Source organism: Eleutherodactylus coqui, chromosome 1, assembly GCF_035609145.1.
Source record: "Eleutherodactylus coqui strain aEleCoq1 chromosome 1, aEleCoq1.hap1, whole genome shotgun sequence".
Classification (NCBI taxonomy): Eukaryota; Metazoa; Chordata; class Amphibia; order Anura; family Eleutherodactylidae; genus Eleutherodactylus; species Eleutherodactylus coqui.
In genome coordinates this window covers 464,908,043-464,923,964 of record NC_089837.1, presented here as the reverse complement: position 1 = coordinate 464,923,964, position 15,922 = coordinate 464,908,043, and the positions used below count along the sequence as shown (strand labels likewise).

The 15,922-nt window shown below is 41.8% G+C and overlaps 2 protein-coding genes across 3 annotated transcripts in view; both read left to right on the top strand.

The window, feature by feature from the left end:
- Positions 1 to 15,922, top strand: part of LOC136584493 (twist-related protein 2-like) — a 296,978-nt gene that overhangs the window by 186,101 nt on the left and 94,955 nt on the right. The window lies entirely within an intron of this gene.
- The window catches only part of RAPGEF3 (Rap guanine nucleotide exchange factor 3), a 75,830-nt gene continuing 70,540 nt past the window's right edge, over positions 10,633 to 15,922 (top strand). The window contains exon 1 of the mRNA XM_066584317.1: positions 10,633 to 11,667. Within this exon, the coding sequence (XP_066440414.1) occupies positions 11,503 to 11,667 (165 nt within the window). The 5' untranslated portion in view covers positions 10,633 to 11,502. The remainder of the gene's footprint in view (positions 11,668 to 15,922) is intronic.

Sequence of the window (15,922 nt, the reverse complement as noted above, 5' to 3'; positions counted from 1 at the left end):
AAAGATGTCTGTCCTGAAGATTTCAAGTAGGTCAACCTAAAGCCTTTAGACAGGACCATGTGTGTGACCTCCATTATATATATGGTGGGTTCTCATTTACCTCAGACACATATTTCCACCCAAAACTTTCAGAAAGCCGCCTGTACCATCAGCTGCAGCACATGTTTCGAAGAGGATCGCCAGCACCCTATGACCCGTAATATCATTTCTATCATTAGTTTATACATCTCATATTAGGTTTATTGCTTGTTGTGTTAGACCATTGTTTCCATTCTCTTTCTTTACAGTTGAAGACATGGATGTCACAGAGTTTGAAAAAGATCATCATGCAATGTGAATCCTTCCAGATCTGCATGTCTTCTGGAAGTATGCCAAAAACACAAGTTGTCAACTTACATTTATAGCCATTCTATTACAATACAAATATAAATCGGTAACCCCCTTCCCTGAGTCTTCTCTGATGTTATCAATGTTTTCTCTTTCAGCTCCGAGTCACTGATTTGAGCTATTTTAACGACATCTACAGATGGAATGACCTGTTTGTGCTGCTTAATCATGTAAAGGTCATCCATATCGGATCATGGATGAGGATAATGACATCATACTTTGCAGATTCTATTATCTGTATGGTAAAAAGTTTTTATTCTCTCAATTGTTCTCCACATGATTCCAACGTTAGGTAAGGCGCAAGTGGGTGAAGATCTCTTTCTCTTCCTTCTAACATCAGGGTGCCCCCATCTTGAACGTTGATGAAGGTCATGTCCAGGATTAAGGAGTTCTCATTATGTCTTTGCAAGGCAGGTTGGAAATCATTGGGTGATGATCTCTTCATCTTGGTCCTGAATATCATTACTAGGTCCTTTAAGAAGGCATGGCTTCAATCAGTGAAAAAGTTCACATCAAATCTATAATGCTTGAACAGATTAGTGGCAAATGAAGACCCGGACGCCAAAGGACACGCTGGCCAATACTGTCAAAGCTGATACTGGCATGGATCTCACACAACTGAAAAAGCAGTGCAAAACCGAAAAACATGGAGGGAGCTCACCTTCATGGTCGACAAGGGTCATGAACGACTAAACGGCTAACGGCAACAAAGTTCATATCCAGGCTTGAGGATTTCCCACTATTCCAGTCTAGGTCTTTTTTTCCTAATTTTTGGATAAGGGTTAAGAATAGGGTAAGGTAATTAGGGTAAGAGGGGAGTAATAATTCTGCAGCGATGTTACGCTAAGGGTTAGGGGTAAGTGTATGATGGCACCTTCCTTTCTTTCTGAATTATAGGGTGCACATGACCGGAATGAAGGAGATGTCCAGGATTGAGGATTGCCAATTATGCCCTTGCAGTGTTGACTGAAGGTTCGGACTGATTGTGTGATGATCTCCTCCTCTTCTTCCTAAATATTCTTGATTGGTCCCTGCAGAGTGCATGGATTAGTACAAGTCCAGGCTTGAGATGTTATGTTGCATGCTAGGCCTCCATGTGCCCAGGTTATGCTCAGATAGGAAGATGTTTTTTGGTGATGGTGCTTCTTCTCCAGTCAACATTGAGTGTATAACATCCCAGGCATCTGACCAATAGTATGATAACTAGAAAGATGAGTACAGGATGGATGGCATAGCTGATGCTGCTGAGGAAGAATGTAAGGATGGTCGTCATGGTGGAAAAGTTATGTTCAGTTACCTTAGACGGCTTGTTTGAGTTCACAACTTTTTGAATATAAGCCATCAGCCCTGGGTCTTCTCTCTGTGTCACTGAAACAGAAAATAAAAGAAGTAAAATGGTGACAAGAAGAATGCTGTTTTCTGTATAAAATGTTTGAAGTGCCACATTGATATATAAAATGTTAGGAGTCTTTGAATGCAGCAATAAACAAAAAATACATTTTAAAAAAAATGTGAAAAAGTTAAAAATAAAAAACATTCCAGAATTGCAGGTTTTTTGTTTGTTTTTTTTTTTTAGAAAAAAAGGAACAAAAACCAATGAAAATGTTTTATGTTCCCAAAAATTGGATAAATGAAGACATGAGATCATCCTGCAAAAAGCAAGCCCATCAATGGAAAAATAAAAATGTTACAGCTGCTGGAATGCAGCGACACAAAAGCAAATCTTCGAAAAATAAGTGTTTTTTGTGTACAAAAAAACTGTATAAACTTGGTATCACTGGAATCGTATTGACCCAGAGCATAATCGTATCACATTATTTATTTTGCACACTGAACGCTGTAAAAAGGAAATCCAAAAAACAAATAGCAGAATTATTTTTTTCCCCAATCCCCTTAAAAAAAACAATAAAGGTTATACAGTACATTATGGGTACCCAAAAAAGGTTCGTCATTAAAAAATACAACTTGTCCCGCAAAACACAAACACTTATATGGATATGTTGAAAAATTAAAATGACCTGGAATGCGACAATGAAAAAAACAGAAAAATTATTGGGTAAGTAAGGCGCAAACAGGCTTAATCACTAAAGGGTTAAGCTATTTTTTTAAATTATATTGTTCTTTGCACCTAGGCCTTAAGTAGGCAGATAAATAGAACATCTCAAGCACTACATCACTAGATAATAATGTATTTATTTTAATGGCCAAAACCTAATTACACTCAGATTTAAAACTTTTTGGGTGGTGGAGATGGTCTTCAGTGTGGCCTGTTTAGTGTATGCTACCATGGAAATGAATATACCAATGACAAGGTATCAAGTCCATGCCCACCTAATATAACAAAGTTAGGAACATAAGCCTTTAGTAACTTTCACATTTGTATAGTCATACTGTATAGTCAATGTAGTAAGTATACATAACTGGGCTCTTATGAGTACTACTCTTGATGTTATAGGAGAGAAATGGGTCCTCAGAAATAGGAGCCTCAGGTGCAATTACAATTTCCTCACTCACAATTGCTATGCTATTGAAAACTTTATAAATACGCAAAATAATGTTATTTTGCCAATCCACCTATCTGGCACTGAACAAGAAAAATTCTGCAAAGTTGTCTCTCATCTAGATAACAGCCATGATAGATATTGGACCAGAATGGTCTATGTTCTGCAAAGCAGAGTTCATAGTTTGGTCATCGAAAGCAAGTGGCTCTTTGGAGAGAACATAATTGTGGAGGACAATGCAGGCCTTTTGTCACATCATCAACTGCATCTAATTTCAGCTGAATTGGCCCTGTGAAAATCCTCCATTTTTTGTTAGGATTCCAAAAGTGCACTCAACCAGACGACTTGTCTGTGTGATCCAATAGTTCAAAATTCTTCTCTGGTAATTCAGGTCATGATTGGAATATGGTTTCAACAAGTTTCCACACATCAGGAATGCCTCGTCATCAACCAAAACAAAAGGCATGGGAGCTCCATGTATTTCAGGAAATGGGTGAGGTGAAGTTAATGCAAATTCTCAAGAATAGAGTCTCCATCCCAAGGCAGAGTTCTTGAAGCCCTAGAGTCATTTGACTGGCCGTATGCCTCAATGTCGACAGCAACAAATTGATGATGGGAGTCTGCAAGGGCCATAAGAATTGCAGAAAAGTATTTATTGTAATTGAACTATTCGGATCCACTTCTTGAAGGCTTCTGGATTTAGGTTTCCTGTTAACAGGGAGGAGCAGCCACATCTTTACACTAAACATGTTTCAAACTGCTTAAAGAGTCACTCTGTCAAAAACACATTTTTCCATCCCTGCCATCATCACCTGATTGCTTGTCATACTCTGGCAGTCTCCTCTGTGCATTCCAGTCACTTCCTTGCACTGCAGCCCCCTGTCTGATGCTTATCAAGCACAATCTTGAGAGGGAGAATGTTGGGACTTGAGCCTAGGAGCTCCTGTGCTCCAGGCGGCGGCTCTACTTGCTGAGCTGTCGAGTCCTTTGGATAGCTCCCTTGCATGACCTTGACCTCGTTTCCTGGCTCCTGATCCAGTTACTGTTTTGACTCCACCCTGTTTCCTTGATTGAACATACTATAAAAGCCTAGACCTTCCTCCAGTTCCTTACATGATTATTGCGCTCCCAGCCTGTAGTTAAGCCCCACTTGCCTGCACCTCCTTCTACAATTGCTGCATCTGTGTACTGACCTCTGGCTTCACCCTGACTACACTACTTACCTGCCCCTTTGTACTGCAACTGATACTATCTGTGTACCGATTTCTGGCTTCACCTTGACTACGTTACCTGCCTGCTTCTTTGTACCACAACCAATACTACACATGTACTGACCTCTGGCTTCCCCTGACCATGCTACCGGCCCACACTGGTCGCAATAAGAGACTTCAAACCTGCACCTGATCGTTATAGAGAATTTTACACTTTCAATCAATCCTATGATGCATAGCACATCATTAGCTGAAGTTATACCGTGTTTGTCTGTAGGGGGTGGGGTGGGGACAGTTTAATTATCATTGCCTTTTTTTTTCACCTAAATAAGCTATAGACCATAAATATAGAGTCAGGAGGATGAACTGCGATCTCCTCTATTTTACATATGTGACAGGAAAACCCGTGTACGCCTCTAAGCAATTTCTGGGGTAGATCTATTTAAGAGCATCAAACAAACAGAGAAACTGACTAAAAATGAATCCATAACCCCCAAGCAGATCTGAGCTGGTCAAAACGGAGATCACATGACCAAATGAGGAAAAAGACGACTGGAGTTTCAGACAGAAAGAAATAACTAACCAAGGTAACACTAACTCACTTATATATACTGGGGGAATAGCTACATAGTGAAGGAATTAAAAAAATATCACATGACATCTCAAGGATGATTAAAAACAAGCAACCATGATCATAGAAGATCACTGAACTAGGAGTAGTCAGATAAATAGAACTTAAAGGGGTTGTCCCGCGAAAGCAAGTGGGGTTCAGCACTTCTGTATGGCCATATTAATGCACTTTGTAATGTACATTGTGCATTAATTATGAGCCATACAGAAGTTATTCACTTACCTGTTCCGTTGCTAGCGTCCTCGTTTCCATGGTGCCGTCTAATTTCAGCGTCTAATCGCCCGATTAGACGCGCTTGCGCAGTCCGGTCTTCTCCCTTCTGAATGGGGCTGCTCGTGCCGGAGAGCTGCTCCTCGTAGCTCCGCCCCGTCACGTGTGCCGATTCCAGCCAATCAGGAGGCTGGAATCGGCAATGGACCGCACAGAAGACCTGCGGTCCACCGAGGGTGAAGATCCCGGCGGCCATCTTCGCAAGGTAAGTAAGAAGTCACCGGAGCGAGGGGATTCGGGTAAGTACTATCCGTTTTTTTTTTTAAACCCCTGCATCGGGTTTGTCTCGCGCCGAACGGGGGGGCTATTGAAAAAAAAAACAAAATGTTTCGGCGCGGGACAACCCCTTTAAACACCAGATCACTAGATAATGAAATGTATATTTTAGGAGCTGAAACCTAATTACACTCAGATTTACCACTTGATTGTGAGGTGGAGATTAATTACGTCCGGGTTCACATGAGCCGGTCAGATTCCACGTGCGGGAGGCTCGTAGCGGATGCCGGCTGCAAGCCCGGTTGGTGACCCTGCATACAGCCGTGTAATTGTATTGCGTATGACCGCGTATGGGCTGCAGGAATATCTGCGACCCTAGATCATAATGGGCTCTATGTTGCAAATATCCGCGGTAAAATAGAACATGGATGTAAGCAGATTACGCAATTCTGACTGGTAATGTGAGCAGAATTGTGTAATCCCATGTATTTGAGTGAGCAATGTATAACCGCGGATCATACAATCGCGGAATCTGCAATTCAAATCCAGTCATGTAAGACCGGCCTAACAGAGATTATTTTTCAGCCATGTTCATCTGCAATGTAATTATAGAGATGGCTCCTCCATAATGTTTCATCACATCTGTAGCCCTGGAATTATAAAACAAATCTCCATAGATTCTATTTAAACAATTCAGTATTTTATAATTGTCTGAAAGATCTTTAAAATGGCCACAGACGTTAGATTAATATCAGTTGAGCCCACCAATTTTTGTGGGATTTGCTATCCACTTAATTAGTATGAGGGCCTTCTGACTCTTCTTCAATGGCAGGGAAGAGAGGGAATAAGCAGTTAGATTGCTACATGGACAATCCTTTTGTTCTCAGGGTAGATAAGTCGCCACAGGAGGTGTTTGCTAGTGCTTTTGTCTTCTCTCCCCACTGAGAATGCATGCATGTTGAACCAAACTAAGTATAGATGTATGTGTGTGTTGGAGGTTGGGAGGAGTCAGTAGGGAAAGTTGTCATATGAATCTTGACTTATCTAACATATATGGCCAGCTTTAGATCAAATGAACAGGACAAATTATTTCAGTTCTATAGACTTGAGGACACTACAATATTCATCTTCTCCACTATGCTGACAAAGTATTGGGACCCCCCACCAATCCTGTGCTGTTAGGTGAAGGGGATATGTAAATCAGATATGTGAACATTAGTCATAATGGAGAGTATCACACAGGCATACCCCAGTACAGAAACTATCAGAATGCCACGAGTTGTAGAGTTGACAGACTTCTAATGCAATATGGTGGTGGGACGTCACCTGAGCAACCAATCAGTGCTTTTGGACCTTCCAATGTCCACTGTTGGAAATATTATTTGGAAATGGAAACCATCTGGTGTGTGCAGTACAGCCATATCTAGGGAGACCTCATAAACCGACAGAACATGGACAACAAAGCCATGTACGAACTGTGAAGGCATCACACACATTGTCTTCTGAAACACTCACTCAGGAGGTCTCACAGGCCATTGGAACATCCATTATCATTCATTCACCAGAATCATTCATAAGAAACTGCATACGAAGACTTACCATGGGCAAAGCCCTCCACACATCTATCGGACTTGGGTAAAAAGCATGCCTAGGAGTGTTACTGTAGTCATTCATCGAGGCCAGAGGAGGCCCAACACTGTGTTGGAAAATGTGAATAAAATCAAATTTCATTGCCTTCTGTGTGTACCCCAATACATTTGTCAACATAGTGTATATGTTGTTATATTAATGAAGTACTGTTAGCATGCATTGCTGATGTATCAAAACATCTACTATTCAAATTTTCTGAAGATGGCTACTGTTACTTTCGTCCTGGACTGCTAACAAAACCCTGAGATGACTTGGTACTGGAGCAGTCAGGACTGATGTGTTTGCTTGCTACACATGTGGCTAGATACGGGAGTAGACAGAAACTGGAGGTAGCGATCAGAGCGGGGCACTCTGAACCCCTCTGACAGAACCCACCTTGCAGCGGAGCAACCTCCCCGAAAGGGATGACCCCACTACTTCTAAGAGGACAGGTCCAAGGTCAGAAGGGAAACGGAGTACAGAGAACCAGGGACAAACAGTGACTGACAATAAATAAAAGATGAGAATACAGAATGCAAGGCAAACAGAAACACAGGAGCCAGACAACAGACAGGAGAACTGAGCAAGCTTACTTGATCAGAAACACTGAAATATAACCGACACTTACAGCCAGGAAGAGCTGGTTATATAGGGAGTGGGAAGAAACTGATTGGCTGACAGAGCTGTCAATCACCAGCGACTACCTCAGCTAACAGCTGCAGGACTAATTAACCCTAACTAGACAGGACCAAATACATTAACCCTAGCTAGTCAGGATAGAACCCACAAAAGCAAAATTGTGCTGGCAGAGAAATGACAGTGTGCTGGGTGTAATATGACAGCTAGTACTTTTGGTAACATGCTGAAACAGAAAGAGTCAATGTTTATTTATTTCATTTTACAATGTGGTGTGGGGATTATGGGACATCTGCTTGCTGGATGTCTTGCTAACAGGTGCTACCAGGGAAATATTCACAAGGGCTTTGGCAAAAATGGTCAATATGTATTGGATTTTACAAACTAGATTGGTGGGACCCCCAATGATTATGAGACTAGGAATGTCTCTTTCCTAATTCATCATGACAGTAAAAGTGCTGCTCAGCTTTTTCTGTATTACTCATTTGAATCTCCTAGACATATTTTCATATAAAACCAATATGCCATAAATGTTTATGATTGGAAAATCCCTTGCAGATAATATTAGTAGTTATTCCGGTTTATATACAAAATGCAAAGCTTACAATGTACGCCGACTCGGCTCCCATGTGGCGCCACTCCTCATCTCCTGAGAACATATTCATATTCATCCATATATATAAATCACCCATTCATATCATACAGAATACTGCTCCAGGCCTGTTATCAGATGCTGTAAAAATAAAGTGTGCATTAATGAAGTGTGTATTGTATATGGCAGCATGCCTGAACATTAGTTTGCATCAACAGGCCATATGGGAAGTAGTCAGGCAACAGGATTAATTAGGACAAGACGTTCAGAGGACATGGAGATAAGTAATGCTCACAAGGAGGTTACTCCAAATAAGTGTGCTCTTCTTTGTCCTGTCTAAATGCAAACAGCTTGAGTATTTTGTGAACATGTCCTCAATGACGGTAAGAGATACTTGGCTGGCTAAAGACATAAGAAGGTAGTCAGGAGATCTGCCAATTTCAGTGGGAATCCATGGATCAGTGGCGGCCAACCCAACATGAGGGGCTTCAAATCCATGACTCCATCATATTCTGCCAGGGCAGAGTCAATGGGTAGACACAGAAACATATAAAACAATATTATACAGCTGTATCTCCATATATTTTATTAAGCCCAAACAGGTTTGGACTCGAAAAGGCCTTCTGAGATCTGCTGACGTCTTTGTCAAAATACAGAAGAAACACATACCACAAGGCATTTGTAGAACATACATACAGATAGATAGATAGAATACACAGGGCATAACTTTTGGGGAATGGCAAAGATGCCATAGTGCTCCAATAAGAGAAGGAAACCGAGCAGCTCTACTGTTTTCTATAGTTTGGCAAAGCACTCAACGTACAGAGGCACTCATGTCTGATCATTATCCTTGGGAACAACTATTGGGGATGCATAGGATGCGGTTGCACCCGGGTCCAGGAGCCTTAGGGCTAATGCCCATCGCCGGATTTCCGCTGCATGAAACACAGCTGAATTCCGTGGTGTTACACCGCAACTATTAGGTTCTATTGAACCTAATCATGCAATGTGGAATTCCGCAGCGTGAAATAAACCACGTCATGTTCTATTTGCCGCGGGAATACACGCGGCTGGCTTCCATTGTAGTCAATGGAAGCCGGCCGTCATGCTATACTTCTGCTGTCAGTGCAGTGGAAGTATCTCGTGAATATGAAAACCCACCCACCGCCGGCTGCATCACACGCTGTACTGCGCATGCATGTCAGGCGAGACGCGCACAGCGAATCCGGGAGGTGAGTATGCAGTCTATAGGGGGGTGCCATGACAGACTCCACTGCAATATTCCACTTCGGAGGTCCGTCATGCCCGTGGGCATGAGCCCTTAGGGGCCCATAAGGCCTCTCTTCTCTATACAGAAACCCAGTACTATGAATAAAGCATTACATTTGGAGGACCTGTTACCGATTTTGCATTGGAGCCAAGAAGCTTCAGGTTACATTTCTACTTGGGAAGCTAGGAGCAGCATATATGTTGGACTTTTCCTAGGGCATTATATCAGGCATATATATGGTACTGGGAATGAGAATGACTTAACAATCGATATTTCAGCTGAACGATTAGCGAACAAGTCAACAATAATTTTTACACTTGCATGAAATGAACGATAAGTAAACAAATTCTCGTTCATCTTTGGTCGTTGGCTGCGTTTACAATGAATACTGTTCAAACTCGAATGAGCCAGCGATTTTGTGAACGACGCATTCTGTGTAAGGGCTCAGTCACAAGGGCGCATCAGCACCCGTACACCGGCGCCGATGTGCCCGTGTTACTGACAGTTAGAAGACGGCCGTATCTGAAGACGGACGTCTCTCTGCAGCGCTGATGAAAGAACACATGACCACCAATGAAGCCCGTCACGTTCTTCCTCCCGGCGCTGCAGAGAGACGTCCGTCTGCTACATGCAGTAACACGGGCACCGATGTGCCCGTGTGACTGAGCCCTTCAAGCAGCTTTAGATACCTCTCTAAATTAAGGTGGCTTTACAGCTGTAAGATGTGTTAAACTAGATGAGAAAGTTTTAGCATTGAGCCTACTTCGAAATCCTTTCTCTCTATTTTCGAATTTGCTTAAAGGCAATCTGTCAGCTGGAACATGTTGTCCAAACTGCAGGCATCATATTATAGAGCAGGAGGAGCGGAGCAGATTGATATAAAAAGTTTTATGGGGAAAGATTCATTAAAACTTGTATTTCAGCTTCAAAGTCCCCAAAGACAGAGATAAGTTTACTTATATCGCTCAAAACCGATATCCCAATTCTACTGTGAAAAAGAAATGTTGCATAAATGAAATGCAAGTAGTAAATTAGGTCTCTGCATCGCAGGGATGAACTTGTTATTATGTTTACACAGATGGTAACATTTCATCTATTTTACATTAAACACAACGTATCATTGGCACAACAATGTCTCTTCTATATTGCACAGTCTCTGTGTGGCTTTTGCTTTTTATCTTATACCTCCCACATTCTCTTTTCATTCCCCAGCACTTGCACATTTTCTCCCTCCCCGCTCATGTTCCCTCCTTCTTTCTGCTTTCTTGGGAGTGTTCATGTCTACAGAGCGTCTTAGGTGACCTGCCAAGTGTTTGTGTAGTTGTAGCAGTGAGAGCCAGTGTGTGTGTATGAGTACAAGACATTACTTCCTCTCCGCTGCTCTCATTGTAACATCACCTTTGTCTTCATCTCACTACCTGGATAGGGGATCAAGAATATTTCACACCTGTTGCTACAGAAGGGACCCATCACTGCTCCCATAACCTGCCTGACTGCCTCCATACAGGTGCTGCAGGCACTGTTGTGGTAGGTACAAGCTATTCAGAAGTTTGTATAGCAACAACAAGCTGTAGTTCATCTGAAAAGTGGAAGACTTAAAGCATGTACATCTAAACTCATCAGGACAACATAGCTGGGAGTTGAGTTTTGGAGTCATCTATGTGGACATGGAAAGAGACGTCTCAAGGAATTTGATAGTTAGTCTTTAGTGCATTCTCCTCTGTGCTAAGGAACAGAAACACTACTTCGCAAGGAGCAGATTCTATTAAAGCTCACACCGGATTCTACAGAAGAACACAGGGATGAAGAGATGGAACAATTGAACCAAATCTCCAGAAAACAGTTTACAGGAACCGGTTACTAAACCCATCTTCCAAGCTGGATGAGGACATAATAAAGCAGTTCTTTACCACTACTGCTTCTTTGGAATGCCAGATTGTCCACCTGAGAGAAAGATGACCAGATATCTTCTGCACCCTGCAGGAACTAACATTCCCATCCGTAGAAATGTTATTAGAACCTAATCCTATTGGTTTAGCAGTGTGAAAGTCAATTTCTCTTCTAAAGAAAACAGCATTTAAATAAGTCAACGTGGAGACTACAAGGAAAACATTAAGGGTTTTGGAACACTGAAGACAGCGGATAACAAGGTTCATCTCATGCCTGTCTTGACCACTGGAGTCTCCTCGATTCCACATCAGATTTTACATTTCTGTGACATGAGGCACATGAGCAAGATGCATTTTTTCAGGACTTATTCCTATGAGATTCAAGTCGAGCAGAGTCCCGAGGACATCGCCGGCAGCATTCAAGGGATCAGATGGGTATGTTTTCTGTGGACATTGAAATGTTTGCCATGAGATTTAGTGTCACTGTATAATCGGTTGTCATAATAAGACGCGTGTTTACTAATAGTTACTCTTCATTGTACTATCGCTACACCGTCATTATTTGCTGGAACCTATATTAGGAAAGTGCAATTATGATCAGTATTTCAAGAATGCAATAGGTAAATGTAAGGCTTCCATGAACATGTTGCAGTGCCAATTGTAGAGAGCTCGACACGATACTATTATTACAGGTATTATGACAAGGAGATGGTTCTTGGAAACTATTTGTTTTAGAAACACAATGTCTGCTGTAATGAACATGGTGTCTCCTGCCTCACTATGCTTTCTGTAGGCTTACCTAAAAGTATACGTCAAACAGCAATTAACCCCCTTGAAACAAGCCCTGTAGGCTTATGTATGACAATTTGATTTCCAGGGTCCTTATAGTAGAGTTATTCTGTAGGGTTAGGAATAGAGATGAGTGAGTAGTGCCTTAGCCGAGTATCTCCCCGGTCGTCTCTAAAGTTTCGGGGGCCGGCACGGGTGACAGGTGAGTTGCGGCGGGGAGCAGGGGGGAGAGAGGGAGAGAGAGAGGGAGAGAGAGATCTCCCCTCTGTTCCTCCCCGCAATCCCCCGCCGCTCCCCGCCCCCCGCCGGCCCCCGAATCTTTAGAGACGACCGGGGAGATACTCGGCTAAGGCACTACTCGCTCGAGTATTGTGCCTTAGCGAGTATACTCGCTCATCTCTAGATAGGAATCAATGTTTTTACGTTGCACCTTGAGTGATTGGGGCTGATGGTTATTGGGCATTGGTTTTCATGTTGTGGCTGAGGTTAATGCACATAGCAATACTTTTGTGTACTGAACGTATATAGCAGCACATGGCTTCCGTATGGATAAAGACCGACAGTATAAGTACTCCACGTGACATTACATGGTGCCGCCATGAAGCGCCATATGATCCTACACCTCTGTATGAAATCAGAGGCACAGGAAAGTACAGTATGAATAGGATATACAGACATGAATAGTCAAGCACATAAGGATTAAGGCTTTCCTCATTAAAACTCATTTTACAGTAAAATTATACCGTAGGTGGTAATAGTAAGTATATATAGAATGTTACTCAAAAGTTGACGGTAACCCTTCGCAAATATCACCGAGCTTTAAATGTTTTTCCCATCCGCTATAAGAAAAAATACAGTTGACTGGTGTTTTTTTTAGAACTGCACTATGGATGACCTATCCTCAAGACAGGTCATCAATACTTGATCAGCAATGGATCTGCCAGTTGGAATCACCACCGATCAGCTGGTTGAAGAAGCTGTAATGCTCTTCTCAGGCCTGGGACGTCATATACATCATTCATATGGCTTGAGAGCAGCTCCGCTCCATTCAAGTGAATGAGACTGAGTTGCAATACCGGGCAAAGCTGCTATATAATGTATGGCTCTGCACCTGGTATGGAGTGAAATGACAGTGGTACTCACCTGAGCAGTGCAGTCACTTCAATCAGCTGATTGGCAGGGATCCTACCGATGAGCTATTGATGACCTATCCTAAGGGTAGGTCATCAATAGTGTAGTGCTGGCAAACCCCTTAAAATTTCCTATAAAAAATTTTATGAAAAACACTCAAGCTCACTTTTTAATCCCTTACTGTGGCAATGGTCTATAATCCCCCCTTGGTGTTTACATGAGCTGAAGTTGTATATCATATATCAGCATATGTTTGCTGCACCCAATCAGTGCAGAGGTCACATCGTGTACGCATTGACATCACTACTGTGTCCTGTGATTGGCAGAAGCAGTCATGTGCTTCTGCAGCACCTCGTAGCTTTTGGAAAACAATGTTAATGGTCTTGCACTAGGTCTTATGTAAGTAAGTAGCTGATTGGTGGTCAACAGTTTTTGCACTTTTCTATCTTATCACTAACATTCAGATCTTTGAGCAAATTATTAAACAGCATGTATGCAAGTACTTGGATGAGAATGGAGTAATTAACCAGAGTCAGCATGAGTTTGTAACAAACAAGTCATGCCAGACGAATCTACTTTCTTTCTATGATAGAATCACCGACTGGGTTGATCAGAGAAATGCGATGGGTAGTATATCTTGACTTTAGTAAAGCATTTGACAAAGTATCTCATACCATACTTATTGAAAAAATGACCAAATATGGTACTGACAAGGCAACTGTTAGGTGGATTCACAACTGGCTGATTGATCGTACTCAGAGTGGTCATAAATGGCTGCACAGCCAAGTGGAAGAATGTATCAAGTGGGGTACCACAAGGCTCTGTCCTGGGCCCAGTGTTGTTAAACATTTTTATAAATGATGTGGAGGAGGGAATTGATGGGAAACTGATCAAATTTGTCGACAACACAAATCTAGGAGGGATAGATAACACTCTCTAAGATGTCCATTACTTCTTTCTTCAAAATCCATAGGTTTGTACTATTTTCATTGAATGTGTATGGGCGCCCTTTATTCTGCTACACTATTGCTATGCGATGATATGTAAACTAGGCAAAGAGAATTGTATAGTGAAAGTGACTTGCTGCAATAGTTTTCATTATGATTTAGTATGCAATCTTGTACAATATATTCAGAAGTGTATACAATGTATCATACAATGAATCAGGTTTTGATCCAGGTGACTTAGAACTATAGCAGGTCCTCTATTATAAGTTCACCACATGCTAATACAGTGCAAGTTACCCTTCTTTACAGTATAGTCAAATTACAGGTATTTCTTCTTTCAAGTCTTTACTTGAATTGCACTTCCCTGTCATCCTCTACTATATCAGTATTTATCAGAACCCTGTCATAGAACGTATTTCTAGAGGATCAATATGACATCCCAGTAATGAGGTTACCCCAAGCATAATTGGGAGTTCATCGCCTCTGACCAGAGCTGTCTGGATAATCAGCATACTGAGACGACCCAGTCTTATGTTAATAGACCTAAATCACTGCATTACCAAAGGTTCAACAACTCTCTAAAGTACTTTGAGTTTAAATTGGGAACTATTTTTAACATTTCTGCTTGCAGTCAATGAAATGAAACAATCTTTAGAGGTTGACTTAGTGCTTCTCGAATAGCTGACGGTTCAATATTATGTTTCAGACTGCAATAGAGCAATCAAGGATTGCAGCAGGACAGGACAGAGATTGGAGCTCTCTTGTGTTTAGCTCACATTAGGCTGGGCTCCTGGGTTCATATCCCACCAAAGACAATGTCTGCATAGAGTTTGCATGGAATTACTCTGGGTATTCTGGTTTCCTCCCACACTCCAAAAACATACAGTTATGTGAATATAGATTGGCAGCACCAATGGGAATAGAACTCGATATCAGGAAATATAAAGTGCTGTGTAATATGCATGCACTATATAAATAAGGCCGGTTTCACATTGGTGTCAGAACCTCCGTCTAGAGGCTGCAAATACTGGAAGAAAAAATGCATGCAGTGCTATTTCTTCCGTCCAAAAGGACGGAAAGCGAGAAGATCCCATCATAGTCAATGGGGGAAGTCAAAGTCAAAGTCCCATCCAGCGTTGTTTGGTTCTATGCACAGACGGAACTGTTCGGCTGTGGGGATTCCCCTTTCCTGCTCCCCAGATGGAGCAGGAAAGCGGAATCCCTGGGACAGATGTGAAACCACCCTAAAGGTGATTGAATTGTTTCCTTTTAATGACAGCAAGGAAATAACGCTGTGGAATAATGCTCTGTTTCATAACTTTATGATTAAGCTTTATTTATATAGGAATAGGAACAAACTCTTGAATGTAAACGCAGGCTAATAGTCCCATTATTTTCCTGTTATAGATGTATCATGTAGGGTTTTCTAACTCAAAGTCTGACATTAGTCCAGGCCACACATGATGCTGTGATATTGGGCAACTTGTCTCCTAATTTCAGTGTGCTTAGTTCCACAATGCAATTGGAACTTCCCTGCATAAAGAGCAAATAACATTTGGAAAGACCTCAATGATTGGTTGCCTTTCTTATATATAAGGTGCTGCAGATAAACTGCATTTCTTAATGTTACGAAATGTATTTCTTGTGGGCAATATATTCATCATTGCCTAGGGATGTTCTGTAGACACAGTGCAATGATTCTGTAGATTATAGGCTCATGTTAACCCTTTCCAATCTAATTTGTATCCTGGTTTTCCTAGGAGGGTTACTCTTTTTCTGCCGTTATACAATGGCGTTATCTGCTGGCTAAAGCCAGTACTGCA